At 48.2% G+C, this 25,589-nt stretch overlaps 1 protein-coding gene across 1 annotated transcript in view; it reads left to right on the top strand.

Annotated features, from left to right (window-relative positions):
* The window catches only part of CPPED1 (calcineurin like phosphoesterase domain containing 1), a 64,258-nt gene that overhangs the window by 13,550 nt on the left and 25,119 nt on the right, over positions 1–25,589 (top strand). Inside the window, exon 3 of the mRNA XM_044433803.1 lies at positions 21,085–21,507. Within this exon, the coding sequence (XP_044289738.1) occupies positions 21,085–21,507 (423 nt within the window). The remainder of the gene's footprint in view (positions 1–21,084; positions 21,508–25,589) is intronic.

Raw genomic sequence — 25,589 nt, 5'->3', positions numbered from 1 at the left:
ACAGCTTGGGGTGGAAGTTTTGCGCACACCGATCATGTCATTAAGGCATAGGTCTGTCTTTCAAAAGCATTCCTGCTGAATTGTCCCAGGTGTGACGACCAGGGTTGGGGCGAAAGCTAGCAGAGTCCGTCCCTCCAGCATCCGTGCACTTCCTCCCCTGCTTGGCCTGCGCTCAGCAAGTTTGCTAAGTCAAGAGGAAGTCTAAGAAGTCTCACGGAGCAAATGTGGTGCAACCAGCAACCTCCTTCCACATTGCCTGCAGCAGCACGAAGCCTACCGCAGACTGCGTGGAAGAGGGGCAGGGCTTGCGCAGCTGTTGCATGGGGTCATTATAATAATTATAGATACAGGCTGATATTTTTGCCCCTTTCCCTTTTGCCTTCTCCTTGTCCATTGCTGGAATCTGGCCCCCGGGGAACTTCTCCGAAAGGAGCTCAGCCTTTGAGCTGAAGGAAGTTCAGCACCCCGTACGAGATTAACAGCAAGATTGGCGGGGGGGCTGGGGGTTACAATGGGGACAAGGAGGAACTAAACCATGTTCCCCAAGCACATGGCAACAGCTGCAGCATCTGCCCATGGAAACGTCAGAGTAAAAAAGTACCACAGTTCCGATCTTGCATGTGGCTTGACCCTCAGCAGAACACTCCACCAATGGGATCTTGTATCTCAAGTGGTGGATCGCCTTAAAAATGTGGGTCTTAAGGTAACCCCCCATGTCTAGGTGCATCACACAGTCAGAAAATGTTTGCTTGCCAGTGCCCACGTTACAATTTCTAGTGTAGGCTGGTCGGATATTTGAGCTTATCCCTCTTTTTATTATGTAGTAGTATTTTAAACAACTTTCTTTGCTCAAGGGCTTCTGAAATTAGAATGAAGCAATGATGGGATGCCAAAATAATTCAGCTCTGATTGCATTGAAGAAAATGACCTGATTAAGGAAATTGTCACAGGAAAACAGGAGTTAATCTGAGGTTGTTCTAGGGATCTGAATAAATTTATCTCCTATTTATTGATATAATCATGCAAGTAACCAAGTGATTTTTAAGGGGGTAATTCTAAAGGAGAACTTGCCCTGAAGAATCAATTTTACCAAGGCAGGCATTCATGATCCGGAGCTACCAAGTTTATGGCTTTGCCTCCGCACTCATTTTTACTGGTCCTCTTGAATTCTATGGATATTCTGTTACAGCATTTATGTGGTGATAAATTGAAGTGATTGCAGGAGTAATGCCTAAGGTTTATAAAACACTTGGTGAATTTAGTATTTTTAAACATTCTGTAGTCGCTAGAGCGAATGGCCAATGTTTTGGGACTGCTGCAACTTGAATTTTGTGGACTAATCGATATTAGATCAGTTCTCCATGCTGCCCAGGAGCTTCAGGTGGGCAACAGCAAGACCCCAGAGCAATTCCTTTTCACAAGTCTTCACCTTTAAACCAGACTTGCACTGTCCAGTCTTTCAAAAAGAGCAGGGGTGGACAACTTGTGGTCCTCAGGATGTTTTGGCCTACAACTCCCATCAGTCCAATCCAGCATAGCCAGTGATGAAACATCATGGGAGTTGTAGGTCAAAGCATCTGGCTGCAATTTACCTACTCCCAAAATGGAGGATGCCTTCAAAATAGAGGATGGTCTTCCAACAGTCCTTCAAGTAGAGGACTGTCATCTGTATAAGAGGACACTGGGTGCCTTGTCTAGAGCTGTGGCAGAAAGGATGAGATGCCAGCAAGGGCTTGGCAGGCCAAGGTCACACCCCGTATGGCAGGAATGTCGGGTCTTCAGAGAACTGCCAGGTGCATAGTTGTTGTTGGTTCTTGCTTTGGACTGACCATGGATGCGCCAGGGATGTGGTTTGCCTACCTTTAGGTTCCAAATGGCACATCCATCCCAGCTGGTCATTCAGGAATGATGTAGCAAGAAGTAATCCTTTCCCCTGGACCGCAAAGCACTGTCATGGGTCAAGCTGCTCCCAAAGTCCAGTGTTTTGAAGGCAGCAAAGTCTTGGGATTCTAAGAACCCAGGGTAGTAAATAACATCTTGATCAGCTAAACTTGGATGCAATCAAGCCAAATGCTTGGAGCCCATTACACGCCATTAGAAGAGCTATGTAATCAGCAACAAACGGCTTCTGTTATGTAGATGGTGATTAACAGTGGTTTGTACTTGACTTATTATTATTAGGACAAGACGTTTTCTTCTTGATTGGAAGGCCATGTATAGTGATATCAAGAAGTTAACTTGCTATTGCAGAACGTAATCAAGCACTTCATGCATGCTTCTGGTGGAGCGTTACCATATCTACTGGGGCTGGTGAGTTCCCCTCTCCCAGCAAATTATCATATTCCTGTCAGATGCTTGGCTGCGTCAAATGGATGTGACAGTGGCAGAAGATGGTATGGCTGTGTGAGGCTGCCGCCGAAATGCACCTGCGACTTTTATGGATGCCTATGCAACTTCTCCCTACCTCCCACCCCTGGATCGAGCTTTTCGGAGAGCTCAGTGTTGGGTCGGACAGTTTCTGTTTCAGTCACAGAGCAGCAGAATACTGTGTCTGGACACCACACTTCAAGAACGATTCAGAATAAGTTAGAATGAGTTCAGAGAAGGGCAATGGAGATGAGAAACTGCACGCTATGAGGAAAGGTCGAAGGACCTTGAGAAGATCCATATGGTAGCCCTTTGCAGGCACTAAGGAGCTGGAGACAGAAGAAGGCTCCTCTGTTCTCTTTCAGCCAAGGTTGTAGGACACAAAACAATGGGCTTAAATCATAGGAAGGGAGGTTTAGTTGGACATCAGGGAAGACTGCCAATCAGAGCACACGGACAGTGGAACCAAGTGCCTAAGGAGATAGTGAGCTCCGTCACTAGCGGTATTTGAGCGGAGACCAGGCAGCCATTTCAGGGGGGCTTCAACCTGGATCCCTGCACTACGCAGAGGGCTGGGCTTGCTGTGCTAAACGCTCCCTTCTAACTCCATGGTTCTGCAGTGTCTCCCCTCATTGGAAGGTGATGTGCAGCACTGACTGATGAGTCTGTTGAGGGCAGAAGGACAAGGAGCCAATACTCAAAGTAAATCAGCTTCTCTTTGGAGAGGCTGCTATCAGACAGACGCCTTGGAGCAAATACTTCATGTGCTTCATGCAATGCAGACGCTTCTCTCAACTGGCAGATTTCAGTATAAGCTACAAGTGTGCTCTGCTGACCTCCTTCAAGCTCCATTTATTGCCCGGTGAATGATGCCGTAGCTGCTAATGGCTAAACGGACTGCTGTTGCCAGCAGTGTGCGCAATTGGAGCCGACCCGATCGGCTGCGGATGTGGCCAGGGAGGAATGTGGGCGAGGCACTGTGTCTGGAGCAGCTGTCTCGAACTCACGCAAAGGCACCTTAGTCGTCGTTCAAGCCACGAAGGTGGCGCATCATCGCTGCTTTGCCCTCGCTGCGCCGGAGAGGTGGAGCATGTTCTTTAGTCTCCGGCTCATGAATGTTGAAGGCTGTGCCCATGATGGGCTGCCCTTTGCTTTGCAGTAACTTTCCAGATAGAAGGGAAAATTCATTCACACAACCACTGGGCGTTCTTTAAGGTGCAGTCCTACACAAGTTTAGAAAGGAAAAGGACCAGGGTGTCCTGGGACTTGTAGCCCCCTCTTGCTGCCTGATAGGCATGGGATTGTGTCTTAGAAGCTTATAAGTCCATGCAAGCCAGTGTGGTTTAGCAGACAGAGTGTTCTGTTAGGACCAAGGGCTGAAATCCCTACACAGCCTGGAAGTTAACGGTGTGATGTTTTGGCATGAGCACGGCCGACACTCATGGTTGTTGCAATGATAAAATGGGGCGAGGGGGGATCAAATGTAGGGACTGGGCGCATTCCTGTAATGCGTTCTTCTAAGGGGGATGAGCTGTAATTCTCCCCAAAAAGCCAGGCAGTGGCTGAGAAGCAGTTAGTTCCAATTTTAGTAGAAAATTCCAGTAAGCCAGTTGATGCAGATGTAACACCAAAAGGCTAATCATACAGCATCAGCTCAAGAGGGTGGACCAAGAGGAACTGCCTGATGTTCTGGGCAACTGGCCCAAAGGCATCATGATCCACCCGGAAGGTGGTGGAGTGGCTCTCTCTGGTTTGGAAGGGAGAGACATTCAGTGTGGTATCAACTTTCTGTCCTTGGACCGCGTTTCCCTAATGGCCAGTGGTCTGTCTCTGCTTTTTTCTTTTGTTAATGGCCTCTGCAATCCTCTTTATTTTGTATGCAAAAGCCAGCCTAGGTGGCCTCCTTTAACACAGCCAAGACTTCAGCTAGAGAGTCTTTTGTCCCAATTTGCTTGGAAATGGGGAATGTGGACAGTAGGTGGAGAGGCTGTGCTCGGGTTCCAGTGATCTAGGAACTGAGACGATGCTGACCATCCTTTGCTCTAGCCCTTCCCAGCACACACACTTGTACAGTCTCAGTCAGTCTCCAACTCTAGACTTAAAATTACATCCAACAGGGCCTGGGCCTGGCACAGACGCCTGGTAGCCCGAAAGAGCGTTGCAGGATCATTGTCAGGGTCCATCAGGTCCAACAGCCCGTCTCACGTGGTGACCAACCAGATGCTTCTGGAAAGCCCTGCAAGCAGGACCCACAGGCCTCAGCCGCTCCTCTGGGCAAGCGTAATGCTCAGTTGTGCCGCTGTTGTCCTGCAGTGCGCACTGACGAAGGCCCACCCCAAAACGGGGCAGTGCAAAGCCTGGTTCATTCGTAAGCAGCAGACCACACAGGGCTTGTTCCAGGCAGGCAGGATAAGGGCTTGAAGTGCCGCTGCAGATGCTCCCCAAAATTGGGTCGCAGGTAATAGTTGTGTTGCAGGAGGCAATGGTGGAGCCCTGCCGTTTGCCATGTAGCAAACTGCAGTTCTGGTGGGTACACACAAGCCATGTTCATGCTGTTGTGCCAAACCCATGAAAATGTCTGAGCCGGTTCCCACTAGAAGTTGATTAGCAAGTGCTTTTGCACTTGCCCAGATTCTCTGAACGCCGCTTCAAAGCTCAGCTTGCCCTGTTCGCTATATTTGAGTGACTCTTGCATAATTTCATTCAGATCAGAATGTGGGAGTGTAAGGATATGTAAGGATCCGTATGTGTAGGGATGGGAAAACTGACGGGCAAAGCTTGTATTGCTCCTGGACAGTTTATGGAAACAGAGGCAGAGCTGGCAGCTTTCACACCCCCCCCCCCCAAATCTTCAGCTTGATATGTGCTTAGCACAAAATCCTGGTGCCCATCTATCTGAAATTGATTGACTTCATATCTCGGGAATGCCTGAGATTGTCATCCAGTGCTGCCAAGAAGTGAAAAAAAATTGTAACCGTTTGTTGATTTCCACAGTCAGTGGGGAGGCATGTGAAACCAGCAAACCAAAATGAGGTTCTCCCTTGGATTTCAATTGAAGCTGTTCCGTAAGTGATGCACCCAAGTGGGATTCTTCTCAGTGGCGCTGGCTTTCTGTTTTTTCTTTTTGTTTCAGTGCGGGGCATTACTGAAAGAATTTTGCTGCACAGAAACCCTGCTTGGTGTAAAGCGGATTGTTTCTTCGCCTTCCTCCTAGCATTTTATTAAAAAGGGGGACCTTGAGAGTGATGTGGGCCTTGGAGGGAGTCGGAGGGTAAGAGGTGAAGGGCCCTGCCCTGTGGCGCATGACCTGGCAGGGGTGAAAGAAATACCCTCACAGGAACTGGGGAAGGAACCTCCTGATTTCAGCATGGGAAAGAGATGATTCTGACATTCTGTCTCTCCAAAGAAATCTCTTTAGAAATGACCCTGAGCTGAGGGATCAAACAAGCCAGAATTAAAGAAAGTGTAAAACAGCAGCCAAGCTTGCATTTCCCCAGAGAGGTTCGCCTTTTGGCACCAAGTCAAAACCTTTTTATTTAACCATTATTTTAAAAATTAGTATTTTAATGCAACAGTTGTGTTTTATTGACTACATGCTATTTATTGTTTGATGTTTTTAATGTATTGATTTTATTGATTGTAAGCTGTCCCGAGATGCCATGCATAAGGGATGGCATAGAAAAGTTTTAAATAAATAGATTTCCAGTGTTACTAGAAAATAAGTGATCTTCTTTATTAAAGTTAACAGCTGACAGGGAATGTGTAGGGACAAAACAAACACAGCTGAAATCATGGCCGTCTCCATCCTCAGCCGATCAGCACAACCCCTGTCTATGTGGTTTACATATTGTCTATACCTTTGCCATCTGATCTTTAAAACATTGATATCAAATGACTGGGAAGATACCTCTATGTGGTTTACATATTGCAAGTTGTGCAGAGAACTCTTCAGTTAGTGGGTGGTATTTAGTTTTACATCGAAGAAGACACAGCTCACCGTTAGAACTGAGTAAGAGGGTGAAAATATCAGGTATTGTAACAAGTTTCTTGAGATTTGTAACTGAAATATAGCTTCAGCTGTTTGGTGGTATGGAAATATATACATCTCCTATTCTCCATCTCCAGCCGAAAAGAAATCCGCCATAATTTTGGAATCAATAAAAGGGAGTTGAAGGTCTGAAGAGGCCCTGTGTTTGATTTGGAATCCCCTTGGAATTTTCTGTTATTTCTCTAGCAGAGTTGGTTGGTTGCCAACTTGGCAAAATAAACTTCAATTTGTACAGCATTTGTCAACCTTTTCAGGACTGTAGTTAGCGTACCAAAGTACAGGTTGCACATGGAAGGAAGTGACTTATTCATTTAATAATTGACTCATTCAGAACACTTCAAACAGCAAAAGAATTTTTAGTTAAAATAACATTTTGTGTAAGAAAATTTTTTAAGATAACTAATGTAAGAACAACACTGGTTCTAAGCGGCTAAACCTGCAGACGCCTGCAAAGTCCTGGTGGGTGTGGGATTAATAATGCTGTAGCTGGTGCCTCGTACTCTGGGAGGGAAATCGGATCAGCAGCCGTTGCCACTCTTGGTCAGAGGCCCAGAACGAGGCAAGCTGTGGCCCTAGCTTTCCACCTGCTTCCTTGGAAGCCAGTATAGTGTGAGACCATTGGAAGCCAGGTTGCAAAAGAGAAAAAATAGGGAAAAAATCCAGTTTTTGTTGAGTTACAGCCCTTTCTTACAAGGTTGTGGAAGGACTGCTCAGTTACTTTAAAAAGTTTCCCGCTGGAGTACATGTTGACATCCTAAGTTAGACCAAGGGAGCTTCAAGGTGAATTTTAGTTGAGCTTGCAATGAGTGTCTCTTGGGCAGATTCTAAAGCAGCATCCTTTTAACAGGTGGGAGGCGGGGACCTATCCATGCTTATAGCTAGGGTGCAGCAGTCAGGACGGAATCCAGCTCCTTTCTGCTCGCTGGACTTCTTTCCCATGCTCAGCCCTGGCTCGGAAGCTGACCAAGCGAAGATCACGGTCACAAATGCTCAGGAGCGCTAGCACGGCCTTCTTTGTGCAAAGCAAAGTTGCTCATGCAAAGTTTGCAAAGCCCACGAGTCGCCCATGTGGAATCAGAGCGCTGCTTGAGCAGGAGGTGGGTGCAAGCTGCCCTCGCAGGCTTGCTTGGGGGCTCTTCCTGCCGCATGAATGGTCGACTTGGGGTGGAGAGAAGTGGACCAGCATCCAGGGAGCCCTGCCAAGGAAATCCAACAGATTCCCACCCCCAGACCAGAGGCCTCACACATCCCTACTTATGTTGAAGGCGAGGCTGAATAGGACGCAAGAGAACTAGATTCCAGCCTGATCTCCACATCCCGACCTTAGGTAATATTGCCCAATGGGCAAATAAGGTTTGCAATTCCACCTTTTTCATTTTTAAGGACCTTTGAAATAATGGGTCAGATGACCATTAATGGATACTCTGTTTGCTGCAGGTCCTGCGAAAAATGGTTGATCCATGGGCAGGTTAGCTTGTTCTTGATAGCTACGGCAATTCAAGGAACTCCTGCAAATATTCCTTGTATGATTGCCATGGCTCTTCTGTATAAAGCAGGAGAGCAGTCCTTGTAGTGATGAACGTTTGTATTCCACCCCAGACTTCCCCATCTTACAGCACTCCCTTGAGTCACCTGGAGCGCTCTTCACTCGCAGTTCAGTAACTGTGCAGAATGCTTGTTGATGGAGATTTTAATGCCTGTTTCATTAAATACTTAGCTACCCCAGTGATGGAAAAAATCTTGTTGGAAGCAGAAGTTATGACAAGCCAACGGATCTTGAAGAGCTGCAAATAGATTTGGATTGCAGTGAATTTGGTTAGTCCCTGAACTTTTAGGCCACATCTGGAGTTTTCCCTGTATGCTGTCTTTTTCCCTATATGCCCTCCCGTCCCTTAAGATCGGCAGCAGAGGCCCTCCTCTGGGAACCCTCTTTGAAAGAGGTCAGGAGACAGAGCCCATGGAGGAGGGCCTTCTCTGCGGTGGCACCCAAGCTATGGAATGCGCTCCCCAGAGAGGTCCGCCTGGCGCTGTCATTATATGATTTTTGGCACCACGTCAAGACCTTTTATTTGATCAATATTTTAATGTTAATTGATTTTAATTGTATATTTATTTAACTTATTTTAATTATTATATTTTTACATATTCAGTCTTGGTATAGCTAATTTATTTTGTTTAGGATTTGATTATATTATATTGTAAGCCATCCAGAGACAACAGTGATGGACGGCCTATAAATGCCCTTGTGGAGACATTCGTGAAATGGCTCTGTGGGTTAAATGTATCGGTTAAGCGTATGTGGAGTGTTCACACACAAGATGTCCAACCTCCTTTTGGAAGACTGTAAGGATTACATCAAGTTGATCAAATATAAAGAGGTCTTTATTATGGAAAGCTGGCTGGGCTTAGCTCAGGATATTATGAAATTTTGGAGGTTGGCGGCTGATACGGGGGGTCGCTCTTTTCAAGAATTTGACTGTCATCTTACAAAAATTATGTGGGAGGCTCTTTTTTTCAGGAGGGGGACAGCAATTTTAACTATCTCGAACTGGTTGACTCATCTTCTCCGTGACTGGAATCTGTTGACAAATGGCCACCTGTGGTGATTGATAAAATTAAGTCACTAATAGCATAAGTTAAAAATAATTCAGCACTGGGGAAAAGTTTGCATTTTCCTTACTAAATGATGGACACCAGGCCTAGCCTAACTCTTTCCTTCTATTGAGAGCACAAGGAAGGCTCCTTCTGAATGGGAGGTCTGGGGACAGGGGCTCCCAGACGCCAGAAGTGATAGGCACGGCTTCTCAAAGAAAGACATTGTGGGTGAGGTGGCTGTGGACGCTGCCGGTGCCGTTCTTTCCAGCGCCCTGTTCTGAAGAAGGATCCCCCTTAGAGGGAGGGATTTCACCCTGAGGGGAAGCTCTAGGAAGCCGCTCTGGCTGCCCTTCTTTGTGGCCTTGCCAAGGAATCCATCGCACACCTTGCTCCGAGAAATCCTCGGAGGCACTGGGCAACTACCTACTGTCAAGTATGGGCCCCACAGCTCTCCGGCGCACCGGCCCGACCTACCCAATACCTCAGTAGTCAGCTGCCCTCCGCCTGCACCATTTGCCCCAGCAGGAGGGGGCCTGCTGCTTGTCCCATCCAAGGCTTCCCTTGAGGAGCCTCAGAGCAGGGCATTGGTAGTGGCTGGCCCAGCAGGGGGCGTCACGGCGGGTGGAGGAGACATGCAGTCCCAGTCTTCCACCTGAATGGAGGGACCCATGAGGCTTCATGGGAGGACCAGTCCTCCCCAGGAAACCCCCATGACTGATCTCCCACCTGCCACCGGGCCTTCTTCCACATCACACAGCCCCCCACACTGGCACAGAGGTATGTCTTACAGTGCATCGGGGCTACTGCTATGTGTGGAAGCCATTCCACCGCAGCATCTCCCTGTGCCCAAAGGGAGGTTGCCACGTCCTGCGGAGTCCAGCCAGATCCGAGGACACACCACATGGCCATTGGAAGAGTTCGAGCAAAGCTGCTTCGATTCCACTGGCTTGCTTTCTGAAGGAAAGACTGCCTTTGTCCTATCCTGAGGGGCCCAGGTTCTACCTGGCCATCTCCAGGTGAAAAAACTCTCGTCGTACCAGCAACCGGTTTCTGCTGTGTCACGTCTGGCTGAGGGACAGGAGATGCTGTAGGAGCTAAGAAGCTCATCCTCAGCATCAGGCAGTGAATGAGTTATCTGATGCGGCTGGTAGGCATGAAAAGGGGTTCTGGGAGCGTCCCTAAAGTGGGGTGGTCAGTGATGCGTGTGATTTAAAGTTGTCCTCAGGGCAGTGTGGATTGTCAGCACTGAGCGATGTACCACCACCAGGGCTTGGGGACCCTGCGGCTGCCCAGAGAGGTTCCCGGAGTGCCACACTCGCTTGCCAAGGGCTTGATGTTTCTGTGACTGAACCAGACTCCCAAGATGCTCGGGCAGCCATAAGCCGTCTGGCAAATCCCGCCAGCCACACGACGTCTTCATGCACCTCGTCTGCATCTCTCCGCGGCTTCCGTGATTCAGATGTGGACAAGTGGAGGAGATACCATTTTTTATTCATGATTGCCACATTCCTTTAATGAAGTTGACTTTTTTTGGTGGAAAATACGCCTCTATCACCATCAGTTGCTAGCGAGCGTTTCAGCGTCGGCGCCTTCCACTTACAAAGCTGCCAAGATAACTTTCAAGTCCTTAATTTTCTGACTCTAATGAGTATGATACGGCTCAGTAGAAATGACACAAATTGATATTTTTTAAGACATAAAAACTAGTTATACTTAAAGGAACAGAAGGCAGATGGGAGAAATTATGCCAGTGCTGTCAGGCTGAAACAAAGCGGCCAAAGCTTGGACAGTCTCATAACTGAAAACAAGAACGATTGGTATTAAGCATGACACCTTCTTAGAGCTTTCATGGGTGGGATGTTTTAGGCTCTAATCAGATGCTGCTTTGAGAGCAGACGAGTGATGGGAACTTTCCAACTAATCAGCAGCATTTAAATATATTTTTACTGGCTGTAAAGCCAGCTTGTCCTTTTGCCTGAGCAGGTTCTCCCCTTTCCTTCTTCAACAAGCTCCAGAGGCGGTTTTGTGCAGGGAGTCATTGTGCGACGGTGTCTCTTCTCTGCAGTTTCCTCCTTTGTTCAGACTGGGCGAAACTAAGCCCAGCCCCCTGAGAACACTGCAGAAAACAGTTCAAGCCGAAGGAGGAGGAGATGGACGGCCATCCTCACCAGCTTTGCTGGACCCTTAGCAGGCCCAAGGCGGTGCATGGTTAAAGTGTGGAATTTGCTGCCACAGGAAGTAGCAATGGGCATCCGTTTAGGGCCAGTCTGGTATGGTAGTGAGAATCTTGGACTGGGGACCAGGGAGATGGGCTGTGTAGGGATCTATAGGCCAAAACCAGCCAGTTCCTGGCAGTTATTACTTCTCTACTTGTCTGCTGAAAGGAGCTGGAGGGACCCCAGGCTCTGAAGGGCCAGCTAGACACATTTTGCCGGCCCAGTGAGGGTGCCCTTGGGGGTCCCCATAAAGCCATTAAGCCCAGAGAAGCCCAGGAGATGGGGCTTCTTGAGGCCGTTTTGTCCAGAATGTGAAACTGACCTACATCTGGGGTGCAGACCAGTCTGTCCCCTGCCCAGGAGTGGCTTGAAGGCCTTGCCTTCTTCCCTCGGCCTCGTTATCCTATGACCACCGGCAGTATGGTGGTTTTCGGGCTTTTGTGCCATATTCTCCCCAGTCTGAAAGAGGGAAAGTATTCTCTTAAGGCTTGCTTACTGCTGTGGGTACTTGGAGTATGATGACCCTGTCCCCATTCAAACATGCCATGAGAGTTTCTCCAAAATGATCCTCTTTCAGTACTGCTCTCCTAAACTGAGCATTGCCCCCTGAATGTTCCCTTCCCTGTGATGCAGTGTCACTGTCACTGTCAGTTATTCCTGAAAGCGCTTCTCGGAAACCCTGCATGATCCTTCACTGTCCTTCTCAAAGCCTACCGTTTCCATTGTGCTGAATACAAAGTACGCCTCGCTGTAAGAGATGCGCATCCTTTTGCCTGCTTCATCAGGAATCTATGACGAATCCTTTTTTGCTTGCAAAACATGCACGCCTGCCTTCTTCAAGGCCCCACGGGCAGGAGGGGACATGTGTGCACCAGAAACGCTTGCAGATTGCCAGACATGTGCTGGCGTTCCAGTCACACAGTCCAAGCCACATAGGGTTTGGAAACACGGCCCTGTGAGGAGAGACAGAGAACGGGGCATGTTCAGCCTTGAGAAGACTGAGGGGGACATGATATCCCTCTATAAGGACCTCAAAGGCTGTCTCCAAAAGGAAGGTCAAGATCTCTTCCTGCTGATGCCAGAGTATGGACATGGAATAATCCATTCAAGTTGAGACAACCCAGATTCAAGCTGGACATCAGGAAAAGCTTCCTTGCTGTCAGAGCAATACGGCAGTGGAACCAGCTGCCTAGAGAGATGGTGGGCTCTCCCATACTAGAGACATTCAAGAAGAAACTGGACAGCCCTCTGAGTGGGATGGTGTAACGTGGTGTCCTGCAACAGCAGGGGGCTGGACTCGACAGTCTTCTGGCCTCTTCTGACTCTTCTATTCTAGATTCTATGAAATAGTGAATTGCCCCCCATCATCAGTGAAGGAAAGTGGTGTGCATTCAGTTGCTGCTCAAGTTGCACAAATAATTCCCTGCTCACAAGGGCTGATCCTTCTGCAATATCAGGAATTGGGCACAAGACCAGCAGCATGATGGCACCTGGGAGAACTGGTGCCAGAGAGCTTCAGGGCAGTATGGAAAGGGAATAAATAAATCATGAGCGTTGCTCGCTCGCCCCTCTCTAGATGCCTCTTCCCTCTGCACCTGCCTTCCCCAGTGTCGCCCTTGTGTTGAATTCTGGGCTGCGCGCATCTTCCGTCTTCTACAAGAGGGTCCTGCCCTCTTGGACTCTGCGAAATTTGTAGAGGGTTTGGAGCAGAACAGGTGGTGATCCGTCTGTTTATACATCGATGGACGGATTAGCTCATCGAACACGGGCACGGCTGGTAAGGAGCTTTTAATGGTGTGCATTCACTTATCCCCTCCTTTCTTATCCCAAAAGAAAATAAACGCTTGATCATTCCAATGCCCTTGTAGGAGGCATTTTCACTTCACCTTGTGGATTGCAAAGCACCCGTCTCTGGCCAAGAACACTTTTTGGTTATGGCTGTTGTTAATCGTATATTATTAATACAGCAGGAACTTGCAGTGAAAAACACAGCCCAGAAAATTGAAACACTGCAGCTTCAAGCTTGTGAGCAAAGGTCAGGCTTAATAAAGAGCTTGGGGAAAGCAGTTTCTCTAAATCTTGATCCCAACAGAAAAACTATCCTGTGGGATCTTTTAAGGCTGCGTTCCCCAGAGCGCCTGTGTCCTCGTTTACTGCAGTGTGGCAGCTCCTCTTTTGGTCTCCAGCATCGATCCGCTTAGTACACTGCTATTACCGTGTTACTTTTGCTTTCCAAGCATATTGCTGTCATCCATGCACTAGGACTGCGAAGGAGCCAGCAGTATTTCGTTCTGCCCGCTGAATCTTGGGTTAAATTGCTGGCTAAAATGAGATGCTGAGGTCTTCACGTATGATGGCTTGTGGTGGAGCTGGGAGAACACAGGGCCAGCTCTTCTCTCTTTTTACCCCTCTGTGGCACACTCAAGTAATCCCACCAGGTCTGCAGAGATGTATCTGCAGGTACTTCAGGACACAGCCCTCTCGCCCTCATGGCAGAGGCGTGAAAAATAATTCTGGAGCAACCATGGCAGGCATCTTCTCTAGACAGAGGCCTTCTGCTTCAGCTGTCTAGGCTTAACCCTTTGCTGTCCCAGGAGGCTGGCCAAAACTGCAAGCGGGGGCGAGGGGCAGCTGAGGCAGGCAGGGAGTCAACCCTTGGAGTAGATCCTAGGAGGACGTCTCTGAACTGGTCTGGGAGTCCCTGCCCTCGGGGTGCAATCCAGTGCAGGATTAAATAGAGAAAGAGTCTTGCTGCCCTGGCATTTGCCTGCCAGCCTGGCCCAGAGCCGATCCAATTTCACACACACATGACGAGGCAAATGTTTCCCTTGGTTGTTCTAGGCTGAGTGTGCGAGTGAGTTTGGATAGGTTTTATTTTATCTTTATTATTTTTAATTTTTTCATTGCGCAATAGAAAAACAACTGGACTGCCCTATAAAACAAAAAAGAGAAAAAGAATAGATGTATAAAAATAAAGAATATTTGGGGTACTTTGTTGAAGTTTATGCATAACGATTGTTAGTGATCGCATGTTCTGCTACATGCTAGAGTGGGCTCAGCGTATGGTCTGAAGGCACTTCAGGCATCCGCCATGTTGAAGCTAAGCAAGTCTGGGGCTGGCCTGAGCTTGGAGGGGAGACCACCTGGCAGCTGTGTGGAGGTGCCTTCAGTTCCATGATGGGAGGGAGGAAGGTGCAGTAGCAATAGACTGACTGAATGAAAAACTAACATAGGGAAATGCAATATTTATAACAAACCATTGAAGACAAACCCAGAAATACCAGTCCGTACGGAATCAACGTCTGGGCCTTATCCTGATCAGAGATGGGGGTTTCCTAGAATATTGGAAGTGGAAAAAGTTCCAATGTTCTAAATAATGTCATCTGATTTAGCATGTTGATTTGAGCCATTTTTACTTGCCAAAACACATTCTCCTTCAACAAGCGTGCAAAATATCTCATATTAGTAAGCAGAACTAAAAATGTAATCCATGTCAATTTTATGCACAGTATAAATATATCAAAAGTTTTCCCAATAGCTACAAAATATTTGAGCTGAAATATTTGCTTAGGGGGAAATTAAATTAACTGCACAATCTAGTTTAAATGTGGTATTCAAACACATCCAAAGCTTACATGGAAATTATTTTATTGAAATTCTAAAAATGAAAAGGCAATAGCATATACTGCAGTATGATGTTTGCTTCTATTCAACAAAAATGAAAGAAGGCACCGTTGTTAGGATATATACCTAAAGAGATCGGATCTGTCTTGTATCAGCAGTTTAAGTCTCCGCGCACTGCTTATTGCTTCCATTTCAAGCTGAGAAAAAGCTGATCCAGGGCAACTAGCTGAACATTTTGGTTCACTAAAGGACGGATGTGAGTCTGGGGGCGCTGGCTGAGGAACCTGGGTGGCAGGGGGCCGTATATTGTTGCCCTGCCTATTTAACTTATATGCAGAGCACATCATGCGAAAGGCCAGGCTAGATGAATCAAAAGTTGGAATTAAGATTGGTGGGAGAAATATCAACAACCTCAGATATGCAGATGATACCACTCTAATGGCAAAAAGTGAAGAGGAATTAAAGAGCCTCTTGATGCGGGTGAAAGAGGAGAGCGCGAAAGTTGGCTTGAAACTCAACATTAAGAAAACTAAGATCATGGCATCTGGTCCTCTCACTTCCTGGCAAATAGATGGGGAAGAAATGGAGGTAGTGACAGATTTTATTTTCCTGGGCTCCAAGATCACCATAGACGGTGACTGCAGCCAAGTAATTAAAAGACGCTCGCTCCTTGGGAGGAAAGCTATGGCAAATATAGACAGCATACTAAAAAGCAGAGACATCACCCTGCCAACAAAAGTGCGTATAGTCAAGGCTTTGCTTTTCCCAGCTGCAATGTATGGCTGTGAAAGTTGGGCCCTAAGGAAGGCTGAGCGCTGAAGAATTGAGGCCTTTGAATTGTGGTGCTGGAGGAGACTCCTGTGAGTCCCTTGGACCACAAGGTGATCAAACCGGTCAGTCCTAGAGGAGATCAACCCTGACTGCTCTTCAGAAGGCCAGATCCTGAAGATGAAACTCAAATACTTTGGCCACCTAATGAGAAGGAAGGACTCCCTGGAGAAGAGGAAGGTTGTCCATGAGGGGTCTGGCACGACTTTGCAACTAACAACAACAAATGTGGGAGAGCCCCCCACCTCTCCAGGCAACTGGTTCCACCGTCCTGTTGCTCTGACAGTGACGAAACTTTCCTGATGTCTAGTCTGAATCTGGGTTACCGCAAGTTGACTTGACTATTCCATGTCCTACACTCTGGCATCAGCAAGAAGAGATCTTGACCTTCCTCTCTGGGGCAGCCTCCTGGCAACCCTTCTCAGGAAGGCCCTCCAAAGGTCCTTCCTGTGACATCCCTGCTTGGCTCATCCCAGTTCAAGGCTGTGGTCTCCTTGATGGAGTGCATCCAGCTCTCCCTTGGTCTGCCTTACAGAGGTTAGCATGGTGGGGAATCAGTAAGGTGTTGGATTGGGAGGCCAGGTTATCAGACAAATGCTTGGGATGCCTGGAATCAGATCCCCACCGCACCTCAAGGGCAGACCGCCCTCCCTCGGTCCAGCTCCCTGCATGAGGCTGTCGCAAGGACAAGATGTGGACTGTGCACTTGGCCTCCTGAGAAGGATGATGCTGAGGGAAGGGGCACCCTATATGCCAGTAAGGCTGATGAATGCCACTGGCCCTTTTGAAAAGCTCGGCTTTGCAACTCTTGGGAAACCAGGGTAATGCTGCCCTTCTCTTGCCTTTTCCCCTGAAGCCGGCCCAATTAAAGTCCCAGCTGTGGTGGACTGCAATTGATAAAGTGGAATGAGGAGCCTCTGTGTGGTAGGAGAACTGAGCAGTGCTTAAATGAAGCACAGTGATTATTTTCACAGTGGTAGGTGGAGGAATCGTTCCTTAAAAAAAAAAGGGAAGGAAAAAAGGGAGGTAGTTAAGTGGAGTCCTGCATAGTTGAAGTCTAAGGAGATGTACTGAGTTCGCAATTGCTCCATAATATAGTGGATTAAAATACTGGGAGTAGATAAGCTACACAGAGGTCAGCATGCAAAAGAAATTGGGGCATTGGCAAAGTTACACTCATTTTGTGTGCAATCCTGTTGCAATGCCCGGAAGCCCCCAGTTTACTTGAATGTTTATGCTCATCAACGGGGGGAGCCGTGGAGGTCATCTTTGCTTCCATGCCCTCCCGCCCTGCATTTTTCTCTAGACAAACATTTTCGCCCATCTAGCAGGAACGCTTCGGAGTGGGAGGGAAGAAGGTAGAAGGGTTCTAGACTCTCCAGCTTCCTCCTCTGTCCCTGGAACACCCCCTTTCCCCCGTCTGCGGTTGCTTTCCTAACTTTGGAAGGCGGCTGGCATATCTTCCTTCCATGCCAGCAGGCAAGGCAGGCAAAGGACAGGTGAGATGAGGCAGAGTCCTGATTCCCAGATCCAACGTCGGAGATCTGGGAATTCAGACTTATCCTATGGCCCCAAAAGCAGTGTGCAGGGGAGAGATGCCTGCTTTCCTTAGGTCGGTTATTCTAAGAACTCCGTATGGGTTCCCTCTGTAGTTGCATATTTCCAATACTTGCATCATTGTAAACCACTTTGAGATAAGGCCAATTGTACATTTTTCCTGCCGAATGCCTATTTTCATTTGCTGGTATTGCTCTGCCTTGTGCTCCACAAAAAATGATTTACAGACACAAGGCCAGAAAGGGTTTGGCGTTCATTTCCAGCAACAGCTTGTAAATAAATAAATGAGGATTTATTTATTTACTGAATAATGGACCTCGTGTTGCATGGGTTGAAACAACCCTTCGTTTGATACAGCAGAGTTTTCAGGGAAAGCTACGCAGCCATCGGAGTGGGATGAATAACAGCACGCCCTCTGGCCTGCTAGGCAGAGCATCTGCCATGGTGTATCCCTACACTCACCTGCGGGATGGGACCACCCATGCCGTTCTCCTGAGGGGGAAGGGCTTCCCCGTGGTGTGGGAGCGAGGAGCCAGGTGTATAACTTTGCACCTGTCGATATTCCTTGGCTTCAAACTGTATGAACCACACATTTATGTGCAGGGTAGGGATGCCTGCCACATAGTGGCTGAAGATGGTACTGCAGGTTCAGCCAGGTGAGCAGCTTGCAGTCCTTGAGAATGTTTTGAGCTACAGCTCACATCATCTGTGACCACCAGCCATTCAGGCTGGGGCTAGTGGGAGTTGTAATCCAAGACACCAGCGAGTCTGCCCCTGAGCTGGAGGGACTCCATGTGCAGAATTCTGCAGAGCTGTAATACCAAGAGGACTGGGTCCCTCTCTTCCCCAACAGCACGGTGGTATCACTCTGGGGGTAGCACATTCTGCTCTCTCCCCACCTGCCCTGGGAGTGCAATGTAGTTCTGCAGGCCAATAGCAGAGAAGATGGCACCAGGTACAGCACCTGGGCCTCAGGTGAGCTGCTAAGTAATCATAGGTGGATCATCAGTTGCCTGTAGGTACATTCCTTATTCTTCTTCTCCTTGGACTGTTAAGAAGCAAAGAAAGAAGAACATAAGAGTCCTCTTTTAGATTCACCAAGAGATGTCAGTGGAATCCACCATGAATTCCAAGGAATCTGGTTTTCTTTCTCCCTGGTTTCCACAACTGAGCAGTTTTATTTCTAAGATATGCAGAAATAAACGCCAGTTTTTCACTTTTGTGGGTGGTTGGCACTCATCTGTATTCATGCACATGAATACTAATGCACAAACGTGCATATTTGCACATTTGCAAATTCTGATTTTTAAAAAAGCAACTCTTGATTCTGTCAGTGAGTGGACAACAGAACACAAGATGCCTGATGCTCTTCAAAACACAGGCAGACTGGGTTTAGCAAAATCTATTCATCCCTAGAATAAAGCAGCTTTTTTTCTTCCTGTCTCTTCCCCAAACGGCAACCGTTCAAAATCCCTGTAAGTAGGCCATCAAAATGTTTGATTTGAAATAATTAAAAATCCTTGCATGTAATAAAGTTATTTTATTCCCAGTTTTGTTCCTGCTCCTCTTTTTTTGGAATAGCTCCTCTCCTTTCAAGTCTCTTCTCACTAGATCATGTCATTCATTAAATAGAAAATGGGTGACATCGCCATTTTTGCTAACCTTAATCAATTGCCCGGATGCAAGATTTCCTTCCAGGTGAATCAGGTGACCAGCTCACCTGCTCCTGCAGTATGAAGTGGTGCAGCCAAAGCACAGAGAAATAATCACAGTGAGAACTAGTCCAAAGGCAAAACAAAGGCAGAACTGCCCGGCAGGAGGCAGTGGACACATTCTGGGCCTCTGGAATGGCTGCTCCAAGGGGGATGCTGGGAGTTTCGTCATGTGAAGCTTAGCTCTGCCCCCACAAGACACTGTTGCCTAGTAGTTAGAGCAGAGGGTAGCAAGTTCATGTCCTTCTGAAGTCTTCAACTGTGACTCCAAGCAATGCTCAGGGTTTGAGGAGCTGTAGTCCAAACCATCTGGAGTGGCCATTGGTTGTGCTGCCAAGGGATGATGGAAGTTGTAGTCTATAGCGGCCAGAAGGCATCCTCCAGGTTGGGGAATTTTGCACAGCAGTGTGTCTTTCCTCTCTCATAAAAGCCTGCAAGAAGTAGGTGCTGGGTTCGGGGTGTGTATTTTTATTTTTTTCCGGGGATGAGAGCATATTTGTCTATTCATGATGGGTTGCTCGTTATTAAAACACCTCGTACATACCTGAACCTGCAGAGAGAGCCGGAGCTGCAGGAGGGAACTGCAGCTAATGCATTATAAATGGGTCCTCGGTCTCGCCCCGTGTCCTCCACGGCGTGCTCGTCCAAGGTCAGCGAACGAGCGGATTATTAGCAAAGGGATTAGCCCTTCTGCAGGCATCCTCTGCCAGCGCTTCCGTGCGGCCGCTGGCTGTGGCCAACTTGAGCAAACGCACACCAGTTCCCGCAACCGGGCGTTGCGCCATGGTGCAATGTGGGGCCGGCTAATTCCTCCCCGGCATTTGCCAGCCGTTCGATGGCGGTTCCTGTACATGCACAGTGCTTGGCAAAGAGCAGGGTGGACAGGTCTCTGCTTCAATGCCATGTGAGCATAAAAATAGCTGAGAGAGGGAAATGTTGATGGAGGGACATGCCAGTTCAGAGGGTTAGGCCTGGGGAGCAACCCCATGGCCCTTCGGCATTGTTGGGGCAGCTGCAAGGTGCCGGTGGTTCCTCTTACCCTGGAAGGGCAAGTGGGCAGTGCATCCTGCCCCTCCAGCACCCCCTTGCAGCCAGCCCTGAGATTCGTGCTGGCTGCCCCCAAGGTTGGGGAGGCGAGCCCAGAAAGGGTCAAAGGTGGTGTTCCAGTGGGAGGGGAAGACACTGGAGAGGGCAGGACATGAGCTGTGCTGAGCGCCTTCCAGGCGCCTTCCCTCCCTCTCTGAATTTCTGCTGCCCAGTGTCCAAAAGTACCCATCTCGTGGGAAATGGCACGAAGCAGAGATGAACTGTGCTGCCCCCTGCACTCCACTGGATGATCGGGGTGCCTCAAGGAGTTCAGGGGCTTTGGAGCATTCAGGGCCCAATCAGATTGCACCCTCAAATTGACCAGCATTCCCCAACATGGCATCTTCCCTATGTCTGGGACTGTGGCTCCCAGAATCCCTGGTGGGAGCTGCTGGGAGGTGAAGTGTGAAGCATCTGGAAGGCTGTCAGTACTGGGAATACGGGATTATTCCCCAGATGCCGAAGCGTGACAAGAGAGCAGGGAAGCACGGAGGACCCTTGGCCGTGCCATGATCCCTCCCTCCTGTCCTCTACTGATTCCTTGAAGGCATCCATGCAGGGGGGGTGGCTGGAGGGTGCCCACCAGCCTGGGACTACCAGAATGCGAGCTACAATTCAGTGCATCTCTACCCAGCTTAGAAATTCTCTGGAGCCAACAATGAATTGGCTTCATATGCAAATGCCCGGCTTGTACCAAATATGGAAGAATGGGTTTGCACTGGGTCAGGGATGGGCAGCTTCTAGAGGCATGGGAGAACTTTTTTGACACCCAGACCCCCATTGCAGTCCACCTCACAGGAACCACCCCAAGTCCAGATGCCTTGTCCCAGGAAATCCCCTTGCCAGTTCAGAGAGACATCATCGTCCTTCTTTGCTCAGCTTTTGACAGCTCCTCGTATTGTAACACTCAGAATAATTGTAGTTGGTTGTTCCAGTTTTATCATCCCTGTTTCAGTGAACAATGAGAATGGAAGGTGTCCAAAACTTTCCAGGGAACCAAAGCCTCTGAAAGTTCTGCGAAAAATAACACCTACTCCTTCTTATCTTGTAGGGACACCATGGCGAGAGGCACAGACCCGCGACCTGAAGGACGCCCTGAGTGGTGTGCATCATGACATCCCCCTGGTTTTTGTCAGTGGCAATCATGACCTTGGGAACACACCAACCCCAGAGACAATTGAGCATTTTTGCCAGGAGTGGGGGGATGATTACTTCAGCTTTTGGGTTGGAGGCATCTTCTTCCTCGTGTTGAACTCTCAGCTTTACTTCGATGCTTCCAAATGCCCGGAACTGAAGACCGCTCAGGATGCTTGGCTTAGCCACCAGCTTGCCATCGCCACAGAGAGGAAGTGCAAGCATGTCATCGTGTTTCAGCATATCCCCCTGTTTCTCAAAGACCCCAATGAAGACCATGACTACTTCAACCTGGAAGAGTCCATTCGACACGAACTGTTGGAAAAATTCCACAAAGCAGGTACTCTTAGTTTGTGCTTCTTTCTTGTTATTGTCATGTGCCATCAAGTTGTCTTTGACCTATGGTGATCCTATGAATGAAAACTCTGCAGAGTGTCCTGCCCATGACAGCTCCATTGTGGCTTCCTGTATGGAGTCCATCCATTTCATATTCAGTGTTCCCTTTCGTCTTCTGCCCTCAACTTTTCCTAATGTGATTGTCCTCTCCAGGGCTTGCCTTCCCATAATGTGTCCAAAGTACAACAACCTCGGTTTTATCATGTTTGCTTCTAGGGGAAGCTCAGACTTGATTTGATCTAGGACCCTCTTGTTGGTCTTTCATATGGTCCAGGGTATTTGCAAAGCGCACCTCCAGCATCATGTTTTGAATGCATCGATTTTCTCCATGGCCATTCTTAGGTCATAAAATTGCTGTTGGGCAAAGGCAGTCAAATGGCGCAGATAGTTCTCAAAAAAAAAAAAAAAAATCCACGGAGCTATTTTTTCCACTTCATGTGTTCATTGGTTCATTGAATGGATGCAAATTGCAGATGCCATTGGAAGCAACCGTGGCAGTTCCAAAGTTGTGACAAATGTTTCTAGAGGAGTATCCCTACCTAATAGTTTAGGCCAGTGATGGCGAACCTTTGAGAGGCCGAGTGCCCAAACTGCAACCCAAAACCCACTTCTTTATCGCAAAGTGCCAACATTACAATACAACCTGAAAACTGAGGTTTTAGTTTAGAAAAAACAACTCACAGCCAGTCCAAGCTAATATATATCTATCCTTGGCAGCGCACTGACCAGCCATGCGAAAGCTCGGATGAGTCATGGCGAACGTGTCGCAGCTTGTGGCATCATCGCCGGGCACCACTGCTCCTTTCCAAGCATGCGCATGGCCCCTTACATATGCTGTTCTCCAATGCTCGGCTGCTGGGGCGAAACTGGAGCCATTTAGCTCATGTGCCAACAGAGAGGGCTCTGCGTGCCCGCTGGGGCCCACAAGCAATAGGTTCGCCACCCCTGGTTTAGGCGATGCAGTCTAGTAGTAAGCAGCTAAGGCCAGAATTTCAGAACCGCGGAGAGCTCCTAGTGTGACTTTTTGCCTGAGATCCCAATAAGGCATAGCTCACCCCTTCGCTCTGCTCACACTCTTTTCCCTCATTCTCACTCCCTAGCAAACTTTGCATTATTGTGTTGCACCTCCCATCAACCACAGCCTGTAAGCACAGTGGTCATGGGATTATAGGCACTGTAGTCAAACATACCTGGAGCACATCACGTAGCCTATCCTGGCATAAACCATAAATGAAAAACCTCCAAACCAAAAAAAGCAATCACCTTGCTTGTAAAGCTTCCCCCTTCCATTTGAACATGGTCCAGCCTCAAGTTCTCTCATATTCTATTTTCAGGGTTTTTTACCTTAATTCTAGTTGTTCACCCATAATATTCAAAATCTACACCACCTGGTGTAAACCTGTGTTGTCAGTGGGGTTCACAAGCCATCCCTTAAGAAAAAATGAGTGCTTTTCCAAATGTGTTGGATCAGGTTTAAATTATGGCGACAGCATCGTTGTCCCAGAGAGACCTCGGCGCTTTGGATAGTAGGTGTCTTGCTCCCTGTTGACTTGGGTGGGAAAGCCCTTCCAGTCTCTGCCGCTTGAAGAGCAGCTTCAGAGAGGAAATGGGCACAAGCCAGTCACAGAGAGACCAAGAGAGAGGTGGGGAAGGGGGGAGAGAGTGGCTAAACCATTTTCCCGGGGTTGGCCAAAGAAGTGTGGCAGATGATGCTCTTGGAAAGGGCAGCCTTCACAAGGAGAGAACCCGTAATTCCAACCTGTCCACACCACACCATCCCGTAAGGCAGGGATAGAAGGCTTCAGGTCTGAGGGCCAATTCCAGTGCAGCTCCTGAGACCAGTCCAGCCTTTAGTCCAGACTAAAGAGGTTCCGCACCCCTGCTGTATGAGAACCCCAAGGCCCTGCAGCTACTCATTCTGTTTAACCTGCTGTTGCTTGTTATTTTTCACAAAATAGCACTGCATTTTAAAATGATCTTTTTTCCATGTTTCACTCTCCCTTTAAAAACCATTTTAAGTGACTGTTGCGACTTTTAGATTCTTTAAACTTCTTTCTGTTGTTAAAACTGCCTTTTATCACAGTTCTCCTTATATTGGCTTTTATTATTCATGTTACTCTGAGAGTCTGGACTTTAGGACGGCTCATAAATTGAACATATTTGATGATGACAGTAATAATTAACTGCTCTTCTGGCAATTGTGACACCGTCGCAAATGCCATTAGATCGTCAGGGGCAGTAATGGGGAGGCCGGCCGACTTGTCCTGCCGGCAGCAACATAACGGTGCGCATGCAGTCAGGGCTGCTGGGGAGCTGCCTCTTGGATGGATGGCCACCACCCCCACCCCAGGTACCCCAGCAGTGGCAGCAGCGCCCCAAGGTGGCTGCATGCACCCCGTATGCACGAAAGCCGCCTCCTCGCGTCCTGCAGTGCCTGAAGCACCCAATGTGGTATCAGTCTGAAACTGACACGGAGGCTTTTAGGGCCAGTTTCCTAGTGGTGAGGAGCTCAGGCAGGTGTCAGCACTGAGTAGTTCCTGCCCGACCATGAACGAGGCCTTGCAGAATGCTGGTTTCCGGCCATGGGTGTGAGATCACTCCAGAACACTTGAACAGCCCTGCAAGATCAGACCAGAGGTCCTTCCAGTCCAGTGTTCTTTGCACAACAACCAGCCAGGGGAGCTTCAGGCAGGTCGCGAGCACAACAGCCTGTCCCTGGCCAGTTCCTCCATGGCTGGTGTGCATAGGCAGGCCACCTCTGATCCTGGAGGCTGCATAGAGCTGCCAGGACCAGCTGCCATGGATGGCCTTCTCCTCCAAGAATGTGCCCAAAGTTAGAAGCTCTCCACATGGGCCACCACAACATCCTGTGGCCATGAGCTCCACCACTGAGCTACGCACGGTGTGGAAAAAATGTGGCATCTGGTTCCGGAGGCAGCATATCACCATCAGGACAAAAGCTATTCCAGTGGGTCGAGGGAGGGACTGTCGCCAGCCCTCTGTCAGTCTAGATCCCTCTGCCGAGCCTTCTGTGCTAACAGCCTTGCCCAATTTGTAATTCTCAAGCCACACTGATTATTCCCATCCAGCATGGCAAATTGGTAGATGCTGCAGTCCAGCACCAATGGAGGGCACTGGGGAGGAGGATCCTGGACAATACCGGTTGTGTCTATGTAAATACCAGAGACGCCTGAGCACATTTGACCAGATGAAGACACCCCAGGGTCTTAATTGTACAAGTCTTCATCGTCGATCCGATCTGCAAATGCTTCCATGTGAGACGAGATTCATAATAAAGAAGGAAAGCTGCAGGCATCATCTTAAAAGAGGCATCATCCATTCTTCTTGCACATGGAAGAATGCTTCTTTCAGCTCATCCGGAATGACTTTTATTTACTTAATTAAAACTGCCTCCCCCTGATTATCAGTTGGACTAAGGTATGCCTTTGAATCAATTAAGCAATTGTCTGGTCAGCTAAAAGTGCAGTTCTTGCAGGAGTAAGACCAACAAAACCCTGCTATTCCCAGCATGCCTTCAGCTGCCATGCTGGCTAGGGCATGCTGGGAATGGAAGGGCGCTTTCTGGATGCAGTGGATGCTGCTAGTACACAATGAAATAATCTCTTCCCATTCAGTCAAATGTTCTTTGACTGGATTAAATGGAAAAACGAAGCAAGACTGCTGGACAGTTTAGCATGCAGTGGTATAACTTCACATGCTAGGAAATAATCCCAGATTCCAAAAATGTGAGCTCCCCATAGCTCAGTTTCCTTAGTAACAGAGCTATTCTTTTTCCATTTTTCCCTTAAAAATTAATTTCACTTGAAGAACCTTTCCATGCTGACAGGATGCTGTCAATGGAGCATAAAAACAGTTATCATGGCAGGACATGGACACAGATACGCACTGACACGGTCTTTCCCTGCTCTCTTCATTCGTCCCCCCTTTTTTCCTTACAGACAGGCAATAGATAATGAAATCGCACGTATATAAAGTTTTCTGGCTTTGCTGTTCCAGATGGTTAAC

Source organism: Varanus komodoensis, unplaced genomic scaffold (assembly GCF_004798865.1).
Source record: "Varanus komodoensis strain SLA01 unplaced genomic scaffold, ASM479886v1 scaffold26, whole genome shotgun sequence".
NCBI lineage: Eukaryota > Metazoa > Chordata > Lepidosauria > Squamata > Varanidae > Varanus > Varanus komodoensis.
Note: the sequence above shows the minus strand (reverse complement) of the source record. Positions and strands in the feature narration are given on the sequence as shown.